Genomic DNA, 14,298 nt, shown 5'->3' with positions numbered 1-14,298 from the left:
GAGATTATGTAAATTAAACTCCCATAAGGTAGGGGTACCTTGAGGGGTTGTTCATAAAGTACGTGGACCATTCGTTTTGACCAAAGACTGCGGTCCATAAAATGTATTACAATATTTTTGTATTGTCAGAGGACCGAGAGGAAGAAGAGGAAGAAAATCTGAGAAAAATAACTACGTGGTTCATGGAAGGCCCCTTACCGACCGATTATCATGACAGACGGGCCATGACGCAGTCGCAAGTAGGCAACGACAAGAGCCAGGTTGCAAGTTGTTATTGTTTGTTTGCCCCCATACCCCCAAAGTACCCAGCGAAGACGTCTCCGAAGAGTCCCAGTTCACAAATCAAAAGGGGCTCTGATGTAATGGATGGCAGAAAGTTGGTTGCGCAGCGTATGAAGCTACGCACTGACTGGTGGACTGTCATCGTCTTCTCCCAGGGCGGTATTTACAGGGGAGGCGAAGGGCCCCGAAATTTTAGGTGTTCCCCCAAATATCATTTATTGTGTTGCTAAATAAGCCATTTTTTTTAAGAAAAGACTCTCACCAGACTGTGACCCTGGGGCCCCCAATTTTGTGAATTCGGCCCTGTCTTGTCCGATCGCAATACGGTGCATTGCAATTCATCTACATTTGTGGAGTTGGTATTGGCTATTGATTTGATTGTCACTAAGTCGAACGCATAACTGGACGTGTGACGTGTGAAAGGCGGACTAGGATTGCGAAATCGGTTGGTGATGGTTTGTTTGTTCGTGACTTAGTCATTCTGCTTATTTTGAAAGACAATGATTGGGCTTATTACGTGTGTGTTGTTATTGAAAAGACGTCAATGATTTTTTTCAATTCAAATAATGAGAATAATCCATCAAAATTATGAAATGAACTTGTTTTTGAATGTGCATTTCTCCGTTTTTTATAACGATAGTTAGTATTACTTCAATAACACAGCGTAAAATAATTACATTTTTGCGTGTCTCAAGTATTAAATTATGTGTATAGGTTCAAGAATCTAGTAGATTTGGGGGTTGCTGTATCTGATGTCATTCTCAGAAATGTTCCAGCACTTCACAATTTTTAGACACAGGTCGCCAAAGTTGTGTAAAACGCTGTTTTCATTAATATATATATGAAATTTAAAGTATGATTTATCAAACTATTTCGTGATTTAATCCATCAAACTCTCTCCAATGGTGTTCGTCTCTGAAACGACGCTTGTTTTAGACTTTCGTTTTAAATGCTTTGCAAATTCTTGGTACATTCATAAAATATCAATTTCACATCAAAATACAAACTGTTTTAAAATGTTTCGGAAATAATGAAAAGTTGCATATTTGCATAACAATTGTTAAAGAATTAGGGTGTCCCAGAAAGTATGGGTATGATTTCACCACAGCCATATCAAGACTAATGCAGATAAAAATCTAATTTTCATACATTTGATTCTTTAACCTATGAAAAGTGGATTTTAAATTCGAGCAATTTATCTATATAAAAAAATGGAATGGTGTTTGTATGTCACGAAATGGCATCCAAACGGGTCAACGGATTTGAATGATTATAATTCCGTTTTGTTCGTCAAGTGTTCCGACGTGTTTGTGTGTATAAAAATCCCAGGATATTCACCGGGAAAGTCGGAAAAACGAGCATGAACGGAACTGTCATATTGTATGGGAGGTTCCATGACATGTTTCAACAGCCTACTTGATGGCAAAACGAAGTTTGCCGGGACTACTATTTTTACTATAAATATGTAGGTAGCGTAACAGTTCATAGAAACACCTTTTTACAGTTTTGCACAAATAGCGTTATTTTTTGAGAGACTTTATATTGCTAAATTTGTGTTGGGTCAGAAGTAACGCACAATAAAAAGTCGAGTCTAGTACATGACACTGAAGACGGCCTTACAGTTGAAATTCAAAAACGGGTCTGTCAAAGTATACAAACTCTAGTGGAATTAAATGGTATAGTGAGAGTGTACCAGTTAAGACTATAGTGGTTTCCTATTTGGCCATATGTAAAATTTCGATGACTTTCATATTTATCATGTTCTGAAATGTTTCAACATCAAGATATACTCTATATCTTTCTGCTAAAGCACACACAATATTTCCAAATGTGGAAACATTAAAATTATCACGTGTTGGAAAATAGGGAACTACTATGGCAATAAATGGTAAACCAACCCTTGTACAGTTAACTCTCCATAACCCGATATTGAAGGGACCATCAACTGCGATCCTAGTGACCATCGAATTAGCCATGAGAACCAACTTTTACTATGTTTCTCTAACTCGATATCGAGATACGGAATATCGAGTAAGGGAGAGTTTACTGTACCAAATTCGGTTCTCATTTATTTATAAGTATTCCAAAAACCAGCTTGAAGAATTATCATCAATAAAAATCTGAAAAAAATATAAACAGTCAATTCCCTATTGAACAAATTTTGGAACCCTGATCATACTACACATATGTCAAACGCAAGCTTTCAATCCATATTATGTTTGAAAAATATCAGAACTGAACTAAATTTATTTTTTTGCTTTGAAAATCTCGTTGGTCAGTATAGGCCACCAGAACCAGTTTTGGCCAGACATTTAGCTTCGGTTTCTTAATTGGCCGATCACATTTATTTCTTATGAGACTGGCCAAAGTAGGAGAACCCTGGTCAAATTGAGTGCATGGGAGCTAAAATTATAAGGAAAATTATTTATTTTCTTTTGTTGTTGATCAATTCGTATGCGTGAACCAATGTAGCTCTATCATGTGAATGTGATCTAGGGTAAATTGGTATAATGCGCCCCAATCGGGCAATACGCCCCACTTCATTTTCTAGGGATGAGGGTTTATTTGACACGTAAATATGATTACACACCTTGAATATCCGCGAAAAACTGATGTTGCGCATATAAGATCTTTGAGAAGTATGAACAATCAATATAAATACCGAAAATATCGAAAATCAGCTTTTTGGCGTAAAATTTTGAGTCCGATAGGGAAGCCTCATTGTAAATGAAGCCCATCCTTTACTATGGTATTTATTACAAAAACTTTTACCGGAAGAAGACTGCTAATAGACCCTTTAAAGCTTAGCAAGTGGTGGAATTCTCCTTGAAAACATTTCTACAGCGCTGCGGAACTTTTTCTACGGGAGGAACATATTGCCTGGTTTGTTTTGAAACGGCAAGATTTGGATCGTTTACAGAAAACGTCTTGTACTCTTTTTAGAAGTTACCTGGCATGAGAAAGTTGCATGCAGAGCATGACCAACTAAGTAAACAACACTTTGACACCAATAACGATAGAAGTAATCCATTGTCCACTTGTAACAGTTAGTAGACAGCAGGGCGGAAATAATGCAAACCAGCGAGTGAATCCATCAAACGTAGATGTTTTACTGCCAAATGTTTCGAACTATGTCCGCAAAATCGGCAAGTTCTTCAATGAACTACCCTTTCGAAAACTCTCCCGCTTAAGCGCCAGTACGAGAGCTCGTACTGCGGAAGAGCGTGTTCAATCACCGTACCCGGCTAGTCCTCTCAGGGCAGGTCAGGTAAAGACTACTATATAATGGCTAAAACCCAAACTACACGGAAATCGAACCGAATAAATCTGATAACAGCTGGAATCTTCTCTGCGTAATCCGACGATTGTTTAGGGTCTAACTTTGAGTACAAAATTCGTAGGGTTCATATATTCTCTATACATCCCTATCATGGCCCTAAACGTGCACGTTTTTTTTACAGACTAGTCTAACCTGGAGTTACAGCTTGTGTGTCACCTCAATATGTATCGTGGTTTGGTCGTTGTTGCAACAGTCGCTCAACTCCGATGGGTGGTTGCCAGATGCTACACGTGCGCCTAGCTGCGACTTGGGGTCCCAAGGAGCTACTCAAAGCGGACACGTGGCGTACGCCGGTATGGGCGTGGTGGAATCGATCACCAATCCGACGAAACCTTCGGTAATAGCTCACAGGCTATAATCACAATTCTATATTGGGTGCGCTATGTATCACTAGTGGCAAAGGCCTAAAATTTTGCAATATAAAGCACAGCTTCATGCGGTTTAAAACTTTTCTCTTCAGAAATTCGGCTACTAAAACTAGAAGAATTATTTTTGAATAATTTCTAAACTAGATTCACTTGATTGGCAAATTATTACCCACTATACTATAGGCACACTTGGTTGGCTTTTGTGGTATTGAATTCAACTTCTTGCTGCTTGGCACTCAATTACGATCTTATCTCTCGCACGGATCTTACAGAAATCATCCAAGCCTATATCAGGTCATCACTATGAGCTGGCAAATATTTGCATATCAAAATCGGGACCCGAAGTTGGTCCTTACGTGTTCTGCTCTGATTGGGTGGAGAATATCATCCGATGTTGCGCAACAAAACTCTGTTTTGTGCGACTTCAATTATAGCGAAGACTTAAACCTTCAAAAAAATAGTTCCGTCTGAACCCAATCTACGGGAGTTCTCAATATCGGCAGTTTTTTTTTTACTATTTGATTTCAAAACCCGCCGCTGCACTGGTGGTGGCGCTGCGGTTACTTAGTGGTTACATTTACTCCCAACCTCGGGAAAGAAAATTTTAATTTACACCGTGAATTGAAATTTTCGTTACAAACTTTTCAAAAGGTTTTTAATTTGTATATGCATATTTGTTTATTTATTTTATTTATATAGATTTGACTTTAGCGATATTTATACTAATAAAAAAAAATGTTACATTAGACACTCGAGTAAATAAAGAAAGAGTAATAGAAGAAAAACAGTAGTAAGAAGGAAATAACAAAATGGCTGACATAAGATGATGATAAAATCAAATGATAATTTTCAGGAAACCGGGCTATTGCGCATTGGAGAAACATTACAGTTCACCGTAGTTCTATCACACACTTTATGTTGTCACATTCATTCAATTTGGTTATTTCCAATATTCCACTCACCCTATATTAATGCATTCCCAGAAACATCTGGAGTGGGTGAAATTTTCCATTTCCATCTATGTCGGTAGCGGTAGAAAAACCCCATGAAATCATGAGTACTCATGCGATGATATATCATTCTGTATATTAACGGTAGCGGTAATCTTCCGATAATGATCGGCAAACGAGTTACTAAGTCACAGCTTGAACTCTTCAACTTAAACTATTTTCACGCACTCGCGACGACCGATGACGACCGATACTCTCGCACTCGACAACATAACTGATTCGAATTTCTCATACACTCGACCCCATGCATTCAATATCCCCTATATATACTTTTGAACAATTAACTATTGAACTACAGTGCTCCAATATTGTGTTTGATCACGACACATCAATCTATTATACCTACGCATGTACTCGAAAACTCAGTTCAACACGGGATCTTTACCACGATGAAAGTTCGCGCGTTAAAATGTAACAGTTAGTAGACAGCAGGGCGGAAATAATGCAAACCAGCGAGTGAATCCATCAAACGTAGATGTTTTACTGCCAAATGTTTCGAACTATGTCCGCAAAATCGGCAAGTTCTTCAATGAACTACCCTTTCGAAAACTCTCCCGCTTAAGCGCCAGTACGAGAGCTCGTACTGCGGAAGAGCGTGTTCAATCACCGTACCCGGCTAGTCCTCTCAGGGCAGGTCAGGTAAAGACTACTATATAATGGCTAAAACCCAAACTACACGGAAATCGAACCGAATAAATCTGATAACAGCTGGAATCTTCTCTGCGTAATCCGACGATTGTTTAGGGTCTAACTTTGAGTACAAAATTCGTAGGGTTCATATATTCTCTATACATCCCTATCATGGCCCTAAACGTGCACGTTTTTTTTACAGACTAGTCTAACCTGGAGTTACAGCTTGTGTGTCACCTCAATATGTATCGTGGTTTGGTCGTTGTTGCAACAGTCGCTCAACTCCGATGGGTGGTTGCCAGATGCTACACGTGCGCCTAGCTGCGACTTGGGGTCCCAAGGAGCTACTCAAAGCGGACACGTGGCGTACGCCGGTATGGGCGTGGTGGAATCGATCACCAATCCGACGAAACCTTCGGTAATAGCTCACAGGCTATAATCACAATTCTATATTGGGTGCGCTATGTATCACTAGTGGCAAAGGCCTAAAATTTTGCAATATAAAGCACAGCTTCATGCGGTTTAAAACTTTTCTCTTCAGAAATTCGGCTACTAAAACTAGAAGAATTATTTTTGAATAATTTCTAAACTAGATTCACTTGATTGGCAAATTATTACCCACTATACTATAGGCACACTTGGTTGGCTTTTGTGGTATTGAATTCAACTTCTTGCTGCTTGGCACTCAATTACGATCTTATCTCTCGCACGGATCTTACAGAAATCATCCAAGCCTATATCAGGTCATCACTATGAGCTGGCAAATATTTGCATATCAAAATCGGGACCCGAAGTTGGTCCTTACGTGTTCTGCTCTGATTGGGTGGAGAATATCATCCGATGTTGCGCAACAAAACTCTGTTTTGTGCGACTTCAATTATAGCGAAGACTTAAACCTTCAAAAAAATAGTTCCGTCTGAACCCAATCTACGGGAGTTCTCATATCGGCAGTTTTTTTTTTACTATTTGATTTCAAAACCCGCCGCTGCACTGGTGGTGGCGCTGCGGTTACTTAGTGGTTACACACTGCGATAGAGCAATTTTTCGTTAGGGGGGCGTATTATACCTGTTTACCCTACTGGCTACAAAAGGTTCCATGCTGAATGGCTATGTAAAACAATCCAAATACGCTAGGCATAATATATGTATGGCATAATATAGGTAAGGCTTAATGGACGTTAGACACAATAGATTATAAACATAATTTTCAATATAATTGAAATCATTTTAGCGATTACTTATCATGGTTTTGCGAGAGGCTCAAGAGGTTCTAACTTAGCCGAAGTTAAAACGCCACCTTAATAATAGTGAAAAGATAAATAATTATAACAATAGTAACAATAGTAATAGTTGAATATTTTATAAAAAGGATGAGGTTCTCGTCGATCACACCACTTGGGAAGGTTAACAAATGTCGTTAATCATTTTTGGAGTTGTTTAATAGTATGAGGTTATTTGTATTGTGAGACGGGGTTGGTGGTCTGATGGCTACCGCTTCTGCTTCATAAGCAGAAAGTCATGGGTTCAATTCCAGGCCCGTCCCTTTCCTCGTACTTTGTAGTTGTATACCTCTCGCTTGCTTCTATCTTCCATTATAAATCTATCACACTCAAACTACCTCTCTGCCATACCTTTCCCCCAATCCATAGCCTCCTGCATGAACTGGCGTAGATGCAGTCGGACTCCACGGTCTACAGTGGGCCAGTAAGTGCAACATCATTTCCTCCCCCTTCCCCACATTGGTCTGCATTCTGACGTGGCAGGCACCAGCACTTGTACACTGAGGATGCCTGTTAGTCCCAAGCAGTCATTCGATTGGTTCCTTGTGTAAGTGCAGCTGATCTGGCTATACTGGAGTAGCATCCACGGGCGGCCAATCAAGCTCAAGCTCAAGTATGAGGTTATTTGTAATGTAACAGTTTTCTTAGAAAATCCTTTCCCAACGATAAGTATAATTTTGAATGTATACGTAAGGAAGAAAATTCAGTTTCAATATTATTTCCAAATGTGTACACCTATACATGCTATTTTATGCCAAACGTCCATCATGCCTACCGTATTTTATGCCAAACGTCTATTGTGCTTAATGTCTTCATGCCTTACGTCAATTTTGTTTAACATCCTTATACCTAGAATGTAGATGATCTACAAATCCTATAGAAAAAGTAAGTAAGTAATATAGTTTCTAATGGGCCCTGAAAGTACCATTTTCCGTAACGTATTCAGTGTTTCATTTGAAAAGGGAAAATCATTGCAAACGTTCAAAAAAAATTTTTTTTTCTCTTATAAGCAGGTGAAATCAACTCACCTGTAAAAAATCTGAACTGCTACGGCAAATGAAATGTAATATGTTGTTAACAGAATGTTAATAAAATCATAAATTTGTTTTACCAAATAAGAATGATAGTATTATCTAATAACACAGAACACCTAGCACGCTATGTCTGAACCAGACGATTATAAAAATCGAATGTACATCGGATTTTTTCTCGCTAGAGATCAGTATTTGGTCTATATTTTCATAATCGGAAAGTTTTAAAATATTCCATCGGTGAAATTTTGATTTTTTACACTTTTTAGCCATTTTTCATACCAAATCCCAAGAAAATCAGGTATGTATGAAAAAAATATTCACCGATAGAATATTTTAAAACCTTCCGATTATGAAAATGTTGACCAAATACTGATCTCTAGCGAGAAAAAATCCGATGTACCGTTTTGAATCATATTACGGACAGCTTCAAATTCCGGACACTCTCGTTTGTATGGGAAACATTTCACACGAAATGTTTCAATTTTCGCCGTCCAAAAGTTCTCATTTTCGAGGCTCGTTTTATTAGGTTTTTTCCATAAATATCATTGCAAATTTATAATGCCCAACTACCTTAGACGTCTCTTAAGTGGTTGAACGATTTCAATTGATAATTTGACTGTTCCATCAATGATTATCATGAGGTGTTCGTAATTCGAATCAAAGCGTCCGGAATATGACGCAAAAGTGAGGGAGCGTCCGGAATAAGAATCATGAAAAGGCCACACGTTTTGATTTATTTAAAATTATTCAAGTTGCGGACGCGTATTCTTTACCCACCATCCGAAAGTTAAGGGCTTCCGACGCTCGATAACGTTAAAAAATCATACAGAATGATTTATTTTGTATGGTCCAAGCTGGGTTATACTTCACTGAGGCCTTAAGTGTCCGTAATATGAATCAAAACGGTACATTCAATTTTTATAATCGTCTGGTTCAGACATAGCGTATCTAGATATAAGAAATGAATGGAATGTTTGAAATGATACGAATAAAAAAAAAATGCAAACGTTTAGTATGATTTTTTCCAGACATTGTCCAACATAATTGGAACATTTATTTTAAATAATTCAAAATGTTAATTATCTGAAAAATCAATAGCTATTGAAAGTTTCGATTATTTTTTATTCAACTAATAGTAAACCTAATCATCCATTCATATTTTCCAGGAAATACTTTTACTTCTGAAATTAGCATAGCGGAACATTTTGCAAAATAACTGGGAAAAGGAAAAGGATTGTTCTTAAAAACATTTAAAAATAGTTTCATCATTCATTGACAGAATCCATATTCTGGAGTTGAATTCTTATGCATTTATAGGGCTGAATTCCTAGAGGCTTTCTGGTCCGATTCTTGGGAATTCGATGTTTAAGGAAAGGATTCCGCTAGATTTCAAGGATAATTTCTTAAAATGATTCTGATGGAACTTTTTGAGTTTTTTTTTTATTTATTAGAGAGGTTTTAATTATCCTCTAATCATTCACCTCTAGAGACAAGATTATAAAAAAATCACTTGTCATTCGTTGTTTGTTTTTTTTTAACATTTTCTTAATGATACATTTTTGAAGAAATTTGAAAATATTATTTTGGAGAAAACTTTGAAGAAATGTGGGGAGCAACATCAAAAAGATTTTTAGAGAAATCTAAGGCTGATACATATATTAATTTTCTTCTTTTATGTCACCCCCCCCCCCTTAAAAAATCAAAAAATTTTGAAGGGGAGAAAAAAAAGATTCATCATTTTTTTGATATCAGTTAGGTTTTTTTTATTTTTAGAGTAAAAACCAGGTAAAATAATGAAGATGACGATTCGAAGTTTAACAACTATCGTTAAAAATAAAAAAATCGAAAAAACAACTTTTTTTCGTGTTTTTTTTATTCTTTATTTATTTTTATCCCCCCTCGTACCTTCCAAGTGGTCTCGGACATAGAAGAAAATTTATATTTGTATCAGCCTAGGAAATATTTAAAAGAATTTTCTGTGGAAGAAATGCAGATAAATCTGCGGAAAACCTATTTGGGGAGATAAATCTCAGAGAAATCATTTTCTCAATTGAAAACTATTCAATTGCTTATGAAAATCTTGTGGAGTATTGAAGGAACCCTTAATGTAACAACTGGAAGAATCAATTTTTCCTGGATATTTTTTGCTGAAATTTTCAATCATTTCTTTAAGAATTTTGGAGAGATTTTCTGAAAGATTTATTGAAGGAATCTAAAGAGAAACTTTAACAAGAACCTCAAAGGAAAAGTTGAAAAAAACTGCTGGTGTACTCTCCGAAGAATTTGTGGAAAGAATCTTTGCTTGGCAATCTTGAAGACAATTTTGTCGAAACTCTGTACTAATTATTAAAGAAATCTTCAGTAATTCCTGAAATTCATTAACAAATTGTTAATAAACATCTGAATAATGTTGTATGCTTAAGGATGGAATTTATATAAGAACATTTAATGTTTGAAACAATTTTATAACATTCTTTGGCGGAATTTTTAATGCAATTTTTTTAAGATGCTTCGAGAAATGGTAAGATCAGAAAACGGAAAAATCGTGAAGATTTTTTTGTTGATTAGACGAAGAATTAATATTTTGCGTGGTTAAAACAGGAATTTAAAAATATCACTGATGTGCAGCAATATAAGACAAACCACAAAAAAAAATACTAATTTTGTAAAAATCGTGATTATTGCGAGCGATATTATTTCTGTAAAACAAGAATTTGCTAGGCCCTTCTAGGCCCCCTGCAGAAAAATAACCTAGCTATGCCAGCGTAAATATTTTTGATTTGCATTGACATCATAGTTAGAGGGAAAACTTTTTCTTAAGAAAATAAAGAATTTTTGATTTATATGCGAAAACGGAGCACATATCCTCCTTGAGGAAATCAGATATAACTATTACCATACATCGATCAATTGTTCATATTTGAGAAGTTCCATCATTACTATGTGATTTATCAGTCAGATTCCTTGGAAAACTATTAACATTATAGTCAGTCATTAACATTTATCAGTCAGATTCCTTATAAACAATTAACATGCTTCATGTGAGGAGGATTCGATAAGGATTGCTTAGTATCCAAATCTGTGGATGTTAGAAAATCCAATCTTCCATATCTAGCTTGCGATTAAAATAGAGTCCTGTGAAGTTTTCAGCTTTTTCGGTGATGATTAAGAAGCAGTCCAAAGACAGTGTTGTTTTTATGGAAATCACTATGAAGCGTCTTGAAAAAAAAATCACATTTCGAACATTAACTGTTATCATCTTATAAAAGAAAACCATTCTTCATACCTGAGTAAAAGACATTGTTGAAGAAAAAAACCTTTTTGAGCTATTTTTTTTTGAGATGGTTGCTGAAGCTGAGGGCTATATGAAAAAAAAGTTTATGAATATACCTTCTGCCTTCCGTTGGATTGAACTGTTTTCTTCAGCAATTACTTTTATTCAGATTTGAAGAATGAGTTTTTACTATGAGATAATAAGATTGTACTTACATTACAGTATTGACATATTTCAAAAATTTCTCATGGAAATTTCCATTGCCCTTGGGCCACCTTTAAATCATCATCAAAAACGTTGGAAACATCACAGTATACCTTTTTTATCGTAAGTATAGTAAGATATGGGAGATTGGATTTTCAAATTTGATTTTTTTACCTAATTCAGGTTGCGGGTAACACATCTTACACAAAGTCTTAAGCGGAAACATCGCATTATCTTGGAGATACGAAATCTTTCGAGAAGAATTTTCGGTAGAAAGATCACAGAATCTTATGCATAATTCTCACCTAACTCTGGTAAGGGTGTGACAAAATTTTGTGTATGATTTTTGTGTAATCCTGAATAGAATTTTACAAATTTCAAAACGACATTTGCAGAAATGACTCTGCCGGGGTTCTAGGCACAATTATCACAGATGGTCAAGATTCTTGCAAAATCAAATCTAGGGCATGATTCTCACTAGTACGTTTCGAGTCTGAAAAAATACTTCGAAAATTAATGTTCTGCAACAATCTTCGCCTTTTCCATTTCTCCAGCAGAATCATCCGTTTCATTATACGAAAATGTTGGAATTGCTTGTGAATTCAAAACTAGGGTACAATATATAATATTGTTTCTGAACTGTGGCTCTTGATTCAAAAATGCTGGGCAGGCCTGTACTAGATGATGTCATATTACGCTTCGGGCACCTAGTATAAATAATCCGAAATGTTAAGATTTAACAGTTTTGTTTTGAAAAAAAAACAGAATTAAAAAAAATACAAAAGTGCAAATCTATTTGATTTGAAATAAGCTCTGTCTCACATTTTAGAGGAAAATAATCATCATCGTTTTATAAATTTTCAAAACCAGTTTTTTGCTCAAAATTTAAGCAATGTTCAAGAAAACCTATCATTGCATTACACTTGCGATCTGGATTGCGATGATAGATTTTTATTTATTTGAATTCGAACGAAAAAACTGGTTTTTCACTTTTGAAGATTGCTGATGATGGATTCTTGAGCCTTAAGTTACTTTCGTTGTACCCCATAACCCTAAGAAGCGAATGACAGCTTATTACGTAGTTCGCCTGAAGTGACAGGCCATCTCCTCAAAACACTCTGACCCCCACCGAAATTCTCGAAACAAAATTACCCAAAAACAATCCCCCAAAAAATCAAAACTTACCATTTTGTAGCTCCGTGCGTTCACTTCCGTTCTTTCCCTACGACGTGCCTTGCCGCGTCGAGGTTAGGTCGTCCTTCAGCTTTCGTGTGAAAAGTGAGCGAGCGCGATTTGTAGCTGCTGCCGCTATTACTGCTGGCGTCCTTCAATTCACTTCACTCGTTACAATACCACTCACACACAATCTATTCACCGAAAAATTACACGGCCAAATTCACGCACTCGCGCGGCAAAAGTTTTGCGTACACTTTCACGAATTCTGCGGACTGCGGACGACTCGTGACACAACTGCTGCTGTTCCAATACCTAGCGAAATGTACGAAGGTAAAAAAACAGTAAGCGGATGAAGGAAATCGTGAAGATGTGAAAACCACAATCGGCAGGCACGACTTCCGGTTTCGAGTTTTCTCAACTTTGCCTCGGGTGCCGAGACTTAAGGCAAACGAGGCGCTTTTTTTCTCCGGTTTTCTGTCCAGGGGCAAACGACGCCAAATGATGGAATGACGTCGAGAAAAGGTTGGTTGGTTGCTCAAGAGAAATGCACTGCGGTTGGGAAATTGCCAGTTGAAAAGCGCAGCCTCCGTGCAGATTGAACGAAAGGTTTGCAGCTGGTAAGGGTATGCGAAATACCGAATGATTCCGTCAAATACGCTTCGAAACGAAATTCCGCGGAATTCCACGGAACTCGCACAGGCGAAATTTGTAGTTTGCTATTTCGTTTCGTTTCGCCAAATTGTTAAAATATTTCCACGGAAAATTGAAAACAAACGAAATAAAACGGAATTTCGCGAAATTCGAGTTTAATTTCGAACAAAAAAAGGCAAAGCGTTCGCTTCTACTCCTAGCTACAGTCAAAAATGGGTCCGTATTACGGATCAAATCGACTCATATCATGGATCAGAACACTATAACAGCAAATTATCTGCGAGGTAAACGAATGGTGTGCTAGTGAAAGCATACGTTTTGGCGTTTTGGGAATCGTCTTATCTTAGATTCATAACTGGTCGGTGTTCAGACAGACTGAATCAAGTGTTTTTTCATGGTTCCAGAAAAACGTTCCCCAGGCATGCGAAATATCCAAATATTTGTGTTGTTTGCTGCAATAATGGAACTTATCTATTTGATAATACATCTGTATAAAAATAGCATAGAAAAAATCACATTTGATTGAGTCCTTAACGTATCTTTAGAACGCCAAAATATCATCTAGTCCGGCCTGTTTGAACACCAACCAACTGTGGTATGGGTTTCAATGCCCCACAAATATGAATCAACGCTTCTAGGCATATGTATGACATTTTATATCCTACGAATGGAGCAAAAGTGTTTAAGCATGTTATTGTTGATTGCGATGCTGTATAGATTTATGGTTCGCGTAGGTAAATAGGTTCTGCGTCATTGCTACTCTATTTTATGAGATATTCTCTGTTTAATCCAACTCTTATCCATATCTGTGTGCTACCCATAACTGTTGGATGACAGTAGTATTGACTGGTCCGCATGATATGATAAACTGCACTGCCGTTGTAATGTTTCCAAAAACGCCCATTTGCCCTCGCGGCGAATAGCCCAGGAAAGGAACAACTGCGTTTGATAAACTACCGCAATGTTATCTTCCTCCAGGGTTAAAAATCTCGTTAATAAAGATAGAAAAAAAAAAAGTTATCTTCCAAAAGAATGAAGAGAGCAAAACC

General features: G+C 36.9%; 1 protein-coding gene across 4 annotated transcripts in view; it reads right to left on the bottom strand.

The window, feature by feature from the left end:
* Nucleotides 1–14,298, bottom strand: part of LOC5565645 (probable chitinase 10) — a 206,989-nt gene that overhangs the window by 183,658 nt on the left and 9,033 nt on the right. For all 4 annotated transcript variants that reach the window (XM_021841185.1, XM_021841186.1, XM_021841187.1 and 1 more), the window contains exon 2: nt 12,608–12,910. In XM_021841185.1, the coding sequence (XP_021696877.1) occupies nt 12,608–12,610 (3 nt within the window). In that variant the 5' untranslated portion in view covers nt 12,611–12,910. The remainder of the gene's footprint in view (nt 1–12,607; nt 12,911–14,298) is intronic.

Source organism: Aedes aegypti, chromosome 2 (genome assembly GCF_002204515.2).
Source record: "Aedes aegypti strain LVP_AGWG chromosome 2, AaegL5.0 Primary Assembly, whole genome shotgun sequence".
Lineage (NCBI taxonomy): Eukaryota > Metazoa > Arthropoda > Insecta > Diptera > Culicidae > Aedes > Aedes aegypti.
This window is presented reverse-complemented; position numbering and strand designations above follow the sequence as displayed.